General features: G+C 38.2%; 1 protein-coding gene across 15 annotated transcripts in view; it reads right to left on the reverse strand.

Moving 5' to 3' along the window:
- Positions 1–14,377, reverse strand: part of RYR3 (ryanodine receptor 3) — a 630,986-nt gene that overhangs the window by 154,686 nt on the left and 461,923 nt on the right. For all 15 annotated transcript variants that reach the window (XM_050954773.1, XM_050954774.1, XM_050954771.1 and 12 more), the window contains 5 exons: positions 14,055–14,293; positions 12,707–12,788; positions 3,777–3,907; positions 1,631–1,951; positions 351–591 (listed from right to left, as the gene is read on the reverse strand). In XM_050954773.1, coding sequence (XP_050810730.1) covers positions 351–591; positions 1,631–1,951; positions 3,777–3,907; positions 12,707–12,788; positions 14,055–14,293 — 1,014 coding nt within the window. The remainder of the gene's footprint in view (positions 1–350; positions 592–1,630; positions 1,952–3,776; positions 3,908–12,706; positions 12,789–14,054; positions 14,294–14,377) is intronic.

The raw sequence follows: 14,377 nt of genomic DNA on the forward strand, positions 1-14,377 counted from the left end.
ATATAATAAATTATCTAAATCCTCCCTTTGATTTTAGAGTGGCACATCACTGTCTTTAGCTACTGTGGGATGCTGTATTCCATCTGACATGAACAGTCTGGAAATGCCACTCCCATTGGCTATTATTACTGTTACGGACCTAGAAAACATTTTAAAATGCAAAGAAAAAATAAAGCATATAGATTTTTATGTGGGTGAAATTTTAAAATATGTCATTCTAACAATTAAAGACCTATATGATATTCAGAGCTTCAAATCAGCATTCTATTAAGTTCATAGCACTCTGTCTTTTTTAACTCCAGATTCAAAATAAATTGATCTGTTGAATTATTAATACTATATTTTCTCACCTGTTGTTGTCTACATAACGTATCAGCATTGGATAGAAGGCATAGAGGTCTCGGCAAAGAACTGCAAACTCATCTAGAATGAGTAGCTCTGCTTCTTGGGTATCACTTTTACTATCTGCTCTTAGCTGTTCCTCCTCCATTACTATCTTTATGGCTTTCTTCTTTAGTTTCTCCAGGGTTGGAATAAAGTGGGTTTTCAACAGATCAGGCCTGGCTTTACTGATGATAGGCTGGGCATAAACTGCACATTTAAAAAAAAAAAAAGAAATTCCCAATTGTTTTAATCTTGTTAATGCTAACGCTTTTTATTTCTATAGCACTTTTTCATCCAATGATCTTGGAGCATCTAATACCCAATAATAAAGCATCACAGCAACGTTGTGAGGTAGTTGTTATATAGAGAGGTACAACCTAGTGATGATAGCATGTAACTGGGAATCTGGAATGCATCAATTATAAACCTAGATTTGTTACCTAATCCAATTATGGCCTTGGGTAACTCACACCTCTCTGAATCAGTCAAAATATCACTCCAATTTTACAGAAATTGATAATACAAATATTTTCCTGTCAGAAATATTGTGAAGTTCAGTTTGATAGCATCTGTAAAGTAATCTGAATATGACAAAAAGCTATTGAAGTGCTAAGCGGTATTGTTATTTCATCACTTTCATAGATGGAAACAAAGAGACAGAGAGGATAAACTTGCTCAAGGTCACAGAGCTAGTTCATAGAAGAATTACCAACATAACACAGGTCTCTTGAGCTCCTAAAAACCATGCTGTAAATACTACACAATACTCCCCTTAAGTTAATATAGGGCCAGATCCTGCGAGCACTGGGCTTTGTGATCAGTTGGCCAACTAGGGCACCTTGATGTGGCATAGTCATCTGGAACTTAGACTTCTAATTGGATTCTTCAGACCATATTTATTTTACGGCCCCTTTCCTCACATTTTCTGTGTTTTTGCCTTGCTATGCTATAAGCAATTTGATTCATGTACCTTATCTTCCTATATTCGTGTGTGTGGCACTAGGCACATTTTTGATGGCACCACATACATGTAAATAAAACCTTTTGAAAACCAAAACTGCTTCCTCCTATTAATATTTATATTATTTGTATTTATATAATATTCTGAATTCCTTGTTATTAGCTATTACATACCACTATATAACAGTAAAGTAAATGGTGGTAAACAAATTAAATACTACGCCTATGGTGATAGCAAATAGTTAGATGCAATTAATCTTAAAAAAATCATGTTTAGTACAGCTACCTGCAATTCTCTTCATCCAAGATGCTTCATCTATTCCCAGGTTGTTGTTGATGATTTTCAGAATGTTTCCCAGAATGATGCTGAGTTGCTCAGAGGTTACCATTGTACAGCAGGGTCCAGCACTTTTAGGCATTTTCTCAGACCCTCTTTCCCACCAGTAGGATAAATAGTTGCATAGCATGGGTAAGATAACCTCAATCACGTGGGGCATTTCAGTGTACCTGGCCCCAGACTCTGCTAAATCATTAATTTCCTTCATTAATCCATCTAGCTGAGGGATATCTGGACACATCTCTTCAACTGTATCTGGCATACCTAAAACTGCATATTAGGGTAGAAAACAATGTTTAATTTAAGTACGGTATTTGTTGTGTTTTTTCAAGGTCTAAATGTTTTTAAAACAAAGAATTAGGAGTTAAATAAAATAAGTAATTAGGATTGAATCTTGCCCCTTCTGCTGTGCATGGCTGTTACAGGATTTAGGGAGTGGGAATGTGATCATCCCAAATGCCACATTTTACCAAGGTAGTACATTAGTCTGTAGGCTGTGGAGCTCTCTGAAAGGTAGATGGGATGATTCCTACCCCCACAGAGCTAGCTGCTGTCCAGCCCAGCTACATGGGCTAGGTGCAGGACCGAGGATTTAGCCATACGGCTGATCTAGTATGTTATGTTTTCAAAGTGCTGGACAAATAATAATTACTCACAACTCTCCTGTGAGTTAGTATACTATTATCCCCATTTTACAGTTGGGGAAACAGGCAAAGAGAGGTTAAGTGATATGCCCAGTGATTCAGTGTCCCAGCTGAGATCAGAAATAACTTGTTCCTAGCTCCCAGACTCAATCTCCTTCACTAGATCATGCTGCCACTCTCCATGAAAAGTGGAGATTAGTCAGTTACATTTCAAAGACAGAAACTTGAATTAAATAATAACAGCTGAATGCAACCAGTGAAAAAAATTAGTTTGTAGCTTAGAAACATGATCTGTATGTGTTTGTCACAGTGCAGCTTACCCATCTCCTGATACTACTATCTACCCAACCCTGACATGGACTCTAAATAGAGGCTTGATGAGGGAACTTGGATTCCCTGTTCCACCCCCATACATTAATCAGAGACCTGCCCACTTAGACAGCTAATTTCCCAACTGATCATCCAGGCTACTCCACTGCCAGGCATGTCAGAACAACTTGCCTGCCCCCGCTGCTACTTTTTTTTTTATATATAACTCCCAGGTAGGGAAGCTACAGGCAGTTGCTTTCATGATGGGTTTGTTTTTGTTTGTTTTGGAAGGGTGGTGGTCTGAAGAGGAGGAAGAGCAATAGGGAATTGATTAGGGTGACCAAACAGCAAGTGTGAAAAATCCGGACGGGGGTGGGGGTGGGGGGGTGGAGGGGGAGGGGCAATAGGAGCCTATATAAGAAAAAAAGCCAAAAATTGGGACTGTCCCTATAAAATCAGGACATCTGCTCACCCTAGAATTGATGGATTTTTGTGGGAAACAGTCTGGAATTGATTTATTTTATTTTGGCAGACAGCAAATGTCATATGTATCACTGACTGAGGTGAAGAGAGTTAGAGTGTGCCATGAGAGCCAGTCATGCTGCCAGGGATAGTGGAGCCCTACAAATCATGTGGAACTGATCCTGTTCTGTCAATCTGGCTAGGGATCCACATGGTTGGGGTCAAAGTCCAACACAGGTTCCCAACTACAATGGCACAAAAATACTGATGAAGGCCACAAGAAGATTCCTTAATCCTGGATATAAAAAACTTTGTTTTCTGTTTATAAAGGCAAATCTTTGCCCCCCTGCCTCCAAAACCTGTTATGCCCTGTATGCACTGAACAGTGTCAGGCATGTGTGTCTCTACTCAGATTTTGTAGTGCAGATGTGCCCTTAGACTAACCCCTAAGTATAATAGAGCACAATTTTATAAAAAGAATCCAAACTCAATGTTCAGAAAAACAGGTAAGGGAAGCTGCGCCAGTCCAGCTTTAACCACTGTGTAGCAAGGGCCCGAATAGCAAGCAATGGAAGAGCAGGAGAGTTATTTACTCAACCACACTTTTATTTTTCTCATTGTTTAGATTTCTCCCCATTACCTGAAGTGCAGCACATTATATTCTGAAGTACAGTACTTACTGGCTCTCTCTCTGGCAGTTTTTGTGTTGAAGACAGAGAGTGGGTTGTAACTGTTCAGAGAAGGTTCAAGGAATGCTACTGGAATGGCTGCTGCAAGGGATGCTAAGCACTCACCAAGTGCTGGACGCTGCCTGTAAGTGACAGATAATTAATGTGATTTCAAGGGAAAAATCTTTCTTAAAGTTCAGCATGCATTATACAGAGTTACCAATTTTTATTCCTTTTGTTTACCATTTTATCAAATTATGAATTTATTTGCCACTCTTGGGAAATTGGTTGTGCTTCTCACATTCATATACCTACAGTATATGATAATGCACTATAAGAAACAGGAAAATACAGCAGTATGAAAACCTAGTATAAATGGCATTTCACATTAAAAGTGAGAATAAACTGTTCTTCAAGGGTTCGTTGTCCTGAAGAAAAGAATATTTGATTATTATAATTTCCTCTCTTAATAAGTTAGACTGCAAACCAAGGATTCTGAAATATTTCAGAATAGTATTGTGGTACATAGGGTATTTGTTGAATAGCACCCATCTCCTGATACGTTTCTATAACAATCTTGATGTACATTAATGCATAAAAGTCAGCTAAGCAGGAGTACATCCGTTTGGAAGTAAAGTCTGCAATTACACTTGAAAGCAGCACTGGAGAAAGGTGTTTTGTAAAGATGGTTTGTGGAGACAGCAAAATGATGCACTGTTGACAAAATGTGCAAATAATAAGTTTCCCTGTCCCTGTGGACAGGATATTTGTTTGGCTCTTGAGTAGTAAGGGCCCTTGTTATCCATCACAGACCATGAAAGGCTTGAGTTACATTACAAAATAAGGCAAAAAGGACCAGAGCTATAGAACATTTTAGCTGTATCTATCGATTTTTGCTGCCATTTCCTTTATTTAATTTGACTTCAACTCCCTAGTGCTCCTTCTTCAACATACAGATATGCTCACAGCAGTCTTGCAGCTGAGAAGATTAGCAGCTATGTCAGGAGTGCCATAAGATGACACTTCTGAAAATATTTAGATACATATTTTTCTTTCGGTATATAAGAGAAAGAGACCAACTTCAAGAAACATTAAAGAATAAGCCAACATTAATGTGAATCACACTGTCAAGAGTAGTTGATACCCAGGAGTGTAACCACTCAACCTCACAGGGCCACAAAAGAGGAATCCTCAGGTTCTCCACCCACATGGTAGCACACTGGACTAGCAGCAAGGCCTTCATCAGACTGGCTAAATAAATTAATTCCACCTGGTATTAAACTAAAAGTAGGATCAACTAGTACACAGAATTCTGGGACTCTGTCACATTAAGCAAGTGATATGCTATCAACAAATACAAGTAAGCCGAAGAAACATTTTACAACAGATACTGAATTAAGAAAATTAGCCCAACATCAAACATACATTTGCTTAAATTATAGTGTTTAAGTAAAGAATTTATAAACAACATTTAACAGTGTGCTAGTGATGCAAGGATGAGATTAATTAAAAGTAGCATGGCAGTTTGTTGAAATGACCAGGCATATGGCCCTTCTTGTATTGAGGCCAAGAAACTGGTTTCCAAGACAGACATGTGAAATCAAGCTTAAAGGTTGAAAAATTATCTTTTCTGGAAGCCATCCATAGTCAAAATAAAGCTGTAATAGGTCTGATTACAAAGCATGAAAAATCTCTTTCAAATATACCTACAGTATGCATTAGTGATTAGTGTTCTCTTGTGTTCTCATGCTGGCTTTGCTCTTCTGATGCATGGAGAAAATGCCCACAAAGCATCAGAAGTCCATGTAGTTAGTTATCACATTTTAAAGATTCAGTCTCCAACTACAGATGGACCATGAACTGTGCATACACAAATGGCAGCACTTACATATGCAATGGAAACCACCTTTGTGTGCACAAATACAAGTGAGGTTGAGGCCCCTTTGTAAATCTGATCCCTAATGTTCAACTATCATCAGCAAATTCAGATAAAAACATGATTATCTAACATGGGCAAGTACCTACTCCATGTATAAAATCCATATTTCTGTACACAAGTAGGGATTTCTGTGCACAAATCTGGTAATCACATGCGCAAATATTCCTTTGTACAGATTTTGTGACTGCAATTTAGGTACCCAGAGCTAAGTTCACTTCAGGGTTTGTGACAACTTCTGCTGGAGGGTCCTTAGGCAAAGAAGGGAGCAGAAGTGGCACAATGCATCTGGCCCCCTCTTGTACACCAATGACACCATAGGAAACCAAATAAGCCTTACAGTAAGTCTGTAAAATTCTCCATTATATATGATGTCATATCTGACTCAGACATTTCCAGTTTTCAACAGATTCTATATACTTGTTTATTTATTGCTCCTGCAGTATCTGTTTATCTTGAAGACATTTGTTCTCTGTCAGTTTTACTAGCGGCAAAGATCTGAAGATGTCTTTTATCATAACCTATGGGTGCAGAATGTTCAGATTAATGCTGAAATAAAATTTTAAAAACTTAGTGATTACACACTCTACAAATGGGAAGCACTATTTCAACACATGACATTAGGATAAATTGCCTTACAAAATCCCATAGCTATAAATATTAAGAGATACTGTCTGACTGGCATTTTGTGGACTTCGTGAAATGAAGAGATTACCTTGTCCATTTACTAGCAAATGTGTGTTCATTTCACAAAGCCCATTAGTATCACTACCAGGAATGTGTAAACTGCAAGAAAGCACCTAAGAGCCTTCCCTGAACCTTTCCTCATTTTAATGCCTAAAATGAAAGTCTTTTGAGATTCTCAAATATATGACTAATACAAGTATGGCTATATATAAAATACAAATATACACAGATTTAATTTCTCATCAATCTATATTTAAGAGGCCAGTGTAGGCAAGAAGCAGGGAGAAACAATGTTTTAATGCATTCTGTAAAAGCAGCAAAGAATCCTGTGGCACCTTATAGACTAACAGACGTTTTGGAGCATGAGCTTTCGTGGGTGAATACCCACTTCGTTGGATACATTCTGTTACTGAAAGACATGGGGCAGGCCATTGACTTCCCACATTTCTATTGTGTTTCAAGGAATCACGCCTCTCACAGATTAATGAAGGCCAAGTGGGAAGTATATGTCCTGAATGGTCTATATTCTGGCTGCATATTACAAGAGTAAAAAAGTTTTAGTACCCTGCACCTCCCATTTAGCCGCAAAAGAAAAGGAGGGTGGCCACAAACTGCTTGAAACTGTTTGTGACCTCCAGGTTGGGAACCAATGGCTTAGAAAAAACAGGTTGTGACAGCCAAGTCGTGGGGCTTCCTCCTCATCATCCCAAGATACCCCGCAACCAAGCAGGGGGATGAGGAGGACTGGGGTGTATTGTAAGGATGACTCCTCAAACATTTCAAGTGATATTCTGATAAACACCCCAAATTTTGAACTTAACCTGGATTGTGAACTTTTTAAGATTTGTCAGTTATAGGTTAAGACCCTTTTAAAGTATGCATGCAGATACAGGAACTACCCTCTCAAACTCAGTAGTCAGAAGGCCAGAGATGACACTTTAATGGCATAGTGGTCTGAGGAACCTCTGAAGAATTAATGGCACCCAACAATATTTGTAAACATTTCTCTACACACAAAGGACCAAGTAAATATGAAAACCCCCACAAAAAGGTTCTTCTATATTCACTATTACTTATCTTAATCCATCAACTAATGCTACATTGAATGCCCCCACATAAGAAAAGGTGTCTTGGGAATTGCTCATCTACTGAATGAGCTTTCAGTTACCTGAACCCTTCTTACTGAAGCTGACACCCAACATAGACGCTTTAATTCAGGACAAGACAAGACTGGCTAAAGTAAGGTCAGAGCAAGGCTCTTTATGCAGTTCCATTTGCACCCTTATGTCCATTACAGAGCTAGGTGGAAGATGACTATTGTAAGACCCAGGTTCCAGTCCCTCACTCTAATGAATAGTTATTTATTTAAAATACTAAAACAGGAGAAATCTTTCCTGAGAGAGATCCCCAGAAAGTCTCATAGCTCAGTAGTTAGGGCACTTCTTATGGGAGAAGGGAAACCGTCCCCTGCTTCACACTAAGCTGGGCAAGGTACTAAATCCAGGTCTTCTACATCCTGGGAGAGTGATCTAACCCCTGGGCTAAAAGTTATAAATGTGTGAGTGTAGCGGGGGAGGCTCCCCTACCACCACCAATCCTCCTCTAGCTTGTGAAAGAAAAGGCTTAAATGCTTAACTCCAGGAGAGGATTCACAGCTCTGAATCCCAAGCTGCAACAGGTGCTTAAATCCATTGGAGGCAGGGGTTTAGGCCACGATATCTCCTTAGCATTTCCTACTAAGTGAGCTGGCATTTGTGAATCCTATTCTTAGAAGCCTAACTCTCCCCAGTGAACCCAGGTGCTTAATTCAGCCTGTGGATTCCACTGTGTGTCAAGGCATCTAAAAGATAGGCACTGCCATGCTTAGCAAGTCCCTTTGTCGATCCAGCCCTTTGCTCATCCGTATTACCAGCCTACCAAATACACTTGCAGACTAAGTTTGCACTGAAGTTTTTTGGTTGCATTCCTAGCAGAAAGAGAGGGAAAAGAATAATCCAAGAGTGTATCCATCAGACTCTTTCTTTCCTGGCACATAACTAAGAACTTCTGAAAGGTATTGTGAAAAATAATAGTAATCAAATTCTGATGTGCCATCTGTAAGTGTTCTGTGTCCTCCTTGAACTGCTATAGAATCTAATGTGACCCTGGAGCTGGAAGCAGCTTTTCTTTTCAGTATCCAAACCACAGCAGAAACTGTCTGCTGTGCTGACGTAGGTCAAGGTGTAAGAATGACATACCTCCTATTGCATACCTTGCAATATTAAAGAGAGAAGATTTTTTAAAAAATCCCAAGACCACAAAACTAAGCCTCACACACAATGCTCATCAACGGAACCTTATTCTGAGACCCTACAAAAATACCAAAGCTTATTGTAGCTAGACAGTTTTTGTATACTGCAAACTGTATTACCTTCCTGAACTACACAAGTGCTGAATTCTAAAAAGACAAAACTTATGGCCTACAACATAGTTTCTTACTGCTTTTGTAAATGGGAAGATTTGCTTTATCTTCATTACTTGTCTTATTAAATGAAAGATAATTGTGAAAATTACCGTGGAAGCTTTTAGCTAAATGGAATCTGAGGAGAAATAGTAGAAGGCGGGTTATCTTTTCAAAAAAACATGCAACAATGGTAGAATCAACATATGCATTAATATTACTGAACAATAGCAGTACCATTAAAACTAAGTTAGGCAAGTCTAATACAGCCACAGCTTTGCTATATTTGTGACCTGACATCAGGGACTTTGACTTACCATCTGCTCTTCTACTGCCCACTAACAGATTGTAGTTTTTTGATCAAGTTCCATCTAAGAATGTATGAAATTATGCAAATCTATGGCCCTGATTTATTTGTTCTATTTCTCAGTGCAAAAGAAGATGGTGACATTTGTATTGGTTATTATGTAAACAACTGGCAGTAAAAATGATCTCATGAAACCGGAAAACATGAAAAATATTTATGACGATCTGAGCATTTTATAGAACACTATGTATGTGAGACTATTCTCCTTTGAAGCTTAATGGTGATTGACCTTTTCCAGAGAATTACTTTAGTAACTCTAATATAAGGAGTTATATAGGATCAACCTGCTTTTCTTCTTTTTAAAAAATGCTTGATATTTTTATATTGATTTATCACAGAGTACATGCAAACATTCCTGTTTGCCAAGTGAATTCACTGCAATAATAATAACCTATTTCTCTGAGATTTCTGCATCTGCTCTTTTCATTAGTATTTTTTTTGGGGGGGTGGGGGGGACAAGCTTTTCCCTGATGAATGGATGTACAAAAAAATATATAGAAATACAAGAGAAAAAATGGTAGAAAAAATCCAGGACAATTTTAAGATAAGGTCACTTTATCGCATAGTAAAAGCTTACAATTGTTTCATTGCTAGGAAAGAAATGGAAAAGGCAGAAACAGAATATGCATCAATAAAAAATAGCCAGATATTCAAGATATATATTTCTGTTTATATCCTTTCCATTCAAATTCAGCTTCTTTGTGATAAAAAACATAATGCATTAATATCAGAAACAGCAATCACAGAACATTTCATAATAAAAAGATTTACGTAGGATTGAAAGTTAGAATCCCAATCATATTTCTCTGTGAAGAAATATTTTTTTAATTTAAAAAGGAAAATTGAAATAAAACCAAATATGAATGCTGAAAATTTAGGATGTTAAATTAACATTCTTAAACAGATGAAAGCTTATGACACTTTTGTTTCACCTTGCCCAAGGAGGAAAAACTGTGTCCATTTACAATAATGAGAGTAATAATAATAGTAAAATATAATAATAATAAAAAATATTTTAAAGGCAAAAGTAAGGAAAATAATATCATTAGCATGGAAGCTATTGTGACAAAGCTCCTCCTCTACCTTGGTGGGTCCTGTGCTTATTGGCGGATTTGCTAGCCTCAGAGATCTTCCCTTCTGATGGAAGCCACAGTCTGGGTCAACTCCTCCTGTGTCTGATCGGGAGTTGGGAGGTTTGGGGGGAACCCGGGCCGCTCTCTACTCCAGGTTCCAGCCCAGGGCCCTGTGGATTGCAGCTGTCTAAAGAGCCTCCTGTAACAGCTGCATGACAGCTACAACTCCCTGGGCTACTTCCCCATGGCCTCCTCCCAACACCTTCTTTATCCTCACCACAGGACCTTCCTCCTGGTGTCTGATAATGCTTGTACTCCTCAGTCCTCCAGCAGCACTCCCACTCCCACTCCCACTCCCACTCCCACTCCCACTCCCACTCCCACTCCCACTCCCACTCCCACTCCCACTCCCACTCCCACTCCCACTCCCACTCCCACTCCCAGCTCCTCACTTGCGCACCACAAACTGAAGTGAGCTCCTTTTTAAAGCTAGGTGCCTTGATTAGCCTGCCTTGATTGGCTGCAGGTGTTCTAATCAGCCTGTCTGCCTTAATTGGTTCTAGCAGGTTCCTGATTACTCTAGTGCAGCCCCTGCTCTGGTCACTCAGGGAACAGAAAACTACTCATCCAGTGACCAGTATATTTGCCCTCTACCAGACTCCTGGTACCTCACTGGTCTGGGTCTGCCACAGTACTTTAATTACATCATATAATTGTCAGAAATCATGCATTAAAGCACAAGATTCAAAAGATTATTCAAGCCAAACAGCCATCACTCTCATAAATGGAAATCTGGTTCAAATGAAGCCAATGGAAGGGAGTACAAACTATGCAGGTAAAACACAAAATAGAAATTAGAAGAACTAAGAAAGAATTTTAAGAGCAAATAGCCACGGATAAAAGACTAATTATTTCCATATCTGAGAACCACTAAACCAGAGAATCTATGGGTCCACTGGACAATTAAGAAGTAAAAGGATCAATTGTACAGAGCAAATTATTTCTCTGAACAAAGGATGATGGGGACGTAGGCATCAACTCCATGGATGCTCTGGGGCTGGAACACCCATGGGAAAAAAATAGTGGGTGCTCAGCACCCACTGACAGCCCACAGATCAGCACCTCCTCCTCCCCAGAAGTGCCTCCCGCCCACCACGGATCAGCTGTTCAGCAGTGTGCAGAAGGCACTTGGGAAGAGGGGGAGAAGTGGCTGGGGAAGGGGGTGGAATGGGGCAGAGCTGGACTGGAAAGAGGCGGGGTGGGGGTGGTAGCTTGGAGAAAGGCGTGGAATGGTGGCAGGGTCTGGGGTGGAGCAAGGGTTGAGCACCCACCTAGAGCTGAGTAAGTTGGCACCTATGAATGGGGAGATAACTAACCAGAAATATTAGAGCCAGGAAATAAAGATGCATAAAGATTAACTGTTAGAGACTGAAGTGTCAAATTTGGAGTTGGTGGAACAAACTTACAAAATAAAAATTAACAAGTCATCATAACCAGAGGTTGTTTAGGAAGAATCAAAGTATGGTATAACCCCTCCTCAGTTAGAATTTCTGTGAAGAAGAAATTTGCCATGTTATATAATTACAACAGTGTTTCTTGTGAAGCATCTCGTTCTGGCTACAGTCATAAACAGGATGCTGGACCAGATAGATTACTGATCTGATCAGGTACACCAACGTTTATGTTCTCATAGAAACAGTTCATTTTGTATTATTTCTGTATGTAACTATTATACTAACAAATGTGCCATTATTTTAATAAAGGTAAACTTACCTTTTCTATTTATCATTCCAAACATTTCATTACTTGTACTAAAATCACTTACACTTATTTCAGTGAACTAAGGTCCAGATTTTAAAAGGCATTTAGGTATTGCTCTGCATAGGCTTAGTCTACAATGGGGGGAAAGGGGGCTCAATCTAAGATACGCAACTTCAGCTATGAGAATAGCATAGCTGAAGCTGACATATCTTAGATTGACTTACTTCACCTACTCGCGGCGCGGAATCAATGGCTGCCGCTCTCGCATCAACCCTGCTTCTGCCTCTCACCCTGGTGGAGTTCCGGAGTTGACGGGGAGCATGTTCGGGGATAATGTATCACATCTAGACGAGAGGCAATACATCAATCCCCAATACAGCAATCACTACTCGCCGATTCAGTGGGTAGTGTAGACAAACCTTTATAGTGTTGCAATGCCTAACTGATTTAGGAGTCTAAATATCATTTTCAAAAGGGAATTAGGAACTTAGGAGCCAAAATCCAAGTCTATGGTAGTTAGATTCCGTTAGGCATTTCAATGCTGAGCACAGCAATGCCTAAATATCTTTAAAAATCTGGGCCTAAATCTTCACATTGAAACATCACTCTTCTGTCAGATGCACAGCAAGCAATATTATCTCTAATTTCATAAAGGTATTATTCATTTTCATTCAATACCTTTCAACATAGATGTTCTTTCCAGTCCCAAGAGAATATAGGCTACAAAGAATTCTATAACATGAAACTTGCACATCACCCACTGAAAGGGGGGAAAAAAAAAAGAGAAGAGTTGGCATATTGTCATTACAAATTCATTGAAAAACTACTCTAATAACAGAAAACAATATATTTTTGCTATTTTATACAATCTAAACAAATGCTGATGGAATGCTTATTTATCAAGTATTTTTGGCCTGTTATTATTGTGCTTATATATTATTTATTTTCAGTTTCTCTAGTAACTATCCAATGATTTATGAAACTCTCAAAACTTTGCAGACCATTATACACTTAAATTTATCAAATATATCTTAAAATTCTCAAATAATCAAATTTCCAAGGATGAATTTCCAATTAAACCAAAGCAGTCTACGTTTGTGATCTGCAGGGACCAGATCCAAAGCATACTGGACTCAGTGAGAATCTTTCCACTTTACTCTCTATCTCCTTTACTCTTTATTCAGATCTTTACTCTCTATCTCCTTTATCTCTGAGCCACAATCTCCACAAAGGCATAAAAGAAAAAATGAGGATTGCTGATGGACATATTGCAAAACCTCAAGGGAAACATTTAGAGTTAATGGAACTGTTTTCTTTTCCTTGCCACTGACTAGCACTTTTAAAATACATCTGAAAATCCCTATTGCTTATTCATAAAATTTTATTTTTTAATATTTCAAACTAATCAAACATTCCTTTAATAGGATACTTTCTCTAGTGTAAGGTGAAAACAGTACCATCTTCTTTTACTAAAGAGCTTTGAACATATCTTCAACTTCTTGCTTATTTTATTCCAACAAAATAAAAGTATCCAACAGAAGTTTCTGCAATATCTCATTCGCTTTTTTTTTTTTTTTTTGGAAATGATGTCTATATTATCCACACACAATAGAAAAAAGGAAGTTTAAGGAGAATTTTAAATTAATCTCCATGCTTGGAGAGGTATTGTGCATAAAAAATTTTGCTTTCAGCACTTATAATCTCTTATATTTACATAGGGAATAAAAATTAAAAAAGCAAATAATCTCTTTAAACAAAACATCTATTTCCAGCAGCCCAAAATAATTTTGGCATTAACTGACCTGCTCTCAGTTATGCTAGATTTACAGTAATGTAACTCTAATGAAGTCAAATTTTTTACAACAAAAATTCAAGAGTTAATTCCAGGCTTAACAGTGGTAATACACCAAGGTAACTGAGCACAGACTTTGGTCCAATGAACTCATGCATCCACTATTAAAAGTCTTTTATGTTAGTACAATAGAGTAAATCTTAAAAAACAAATGACAAAAATTAGAAGACTTACAAAGTAAATCAACACCAAACTGATGCTGCGCAATATGTTCAAAAATTGATGTCAATATAGGTAATAATGCCACTGTAGTATAGTTGATGTTTTGTGAAACACCTTTAATTTGTGTTCGTGAATGGGTAAATTTCCCAAGTTTAAGATTTTCTAAAGTCTTTTCCAGATCTTCAGCCGCATTTTCAAAGAATGCACGTAATCCAGCTTTAACCAACTCTGAGCCTGATTTCATGACGGTTCTACAAAATAATTTGGAAAAAATCTGAATTAAATTCCACACCTATTCTATTGTCAACATATTTTTATAAACAGTGATATATTTA

Source organism: Gopherus flavomarginatus, chromosome 5, assembly GCF_025201925.1.
Source record: "Gopherus flavomarginatus isolate rGopFla2 chromosome 5, rGopFla2.mat.asm, whole genome shotgun sequence".
In the NCBI taxonomy this organism is placed as follows: domain Eukaryota; kingdom Metazoa; phylum Chordata; order Testudines; family Testudinidae; genus Gopherus; species Gopherus flavomarginatus.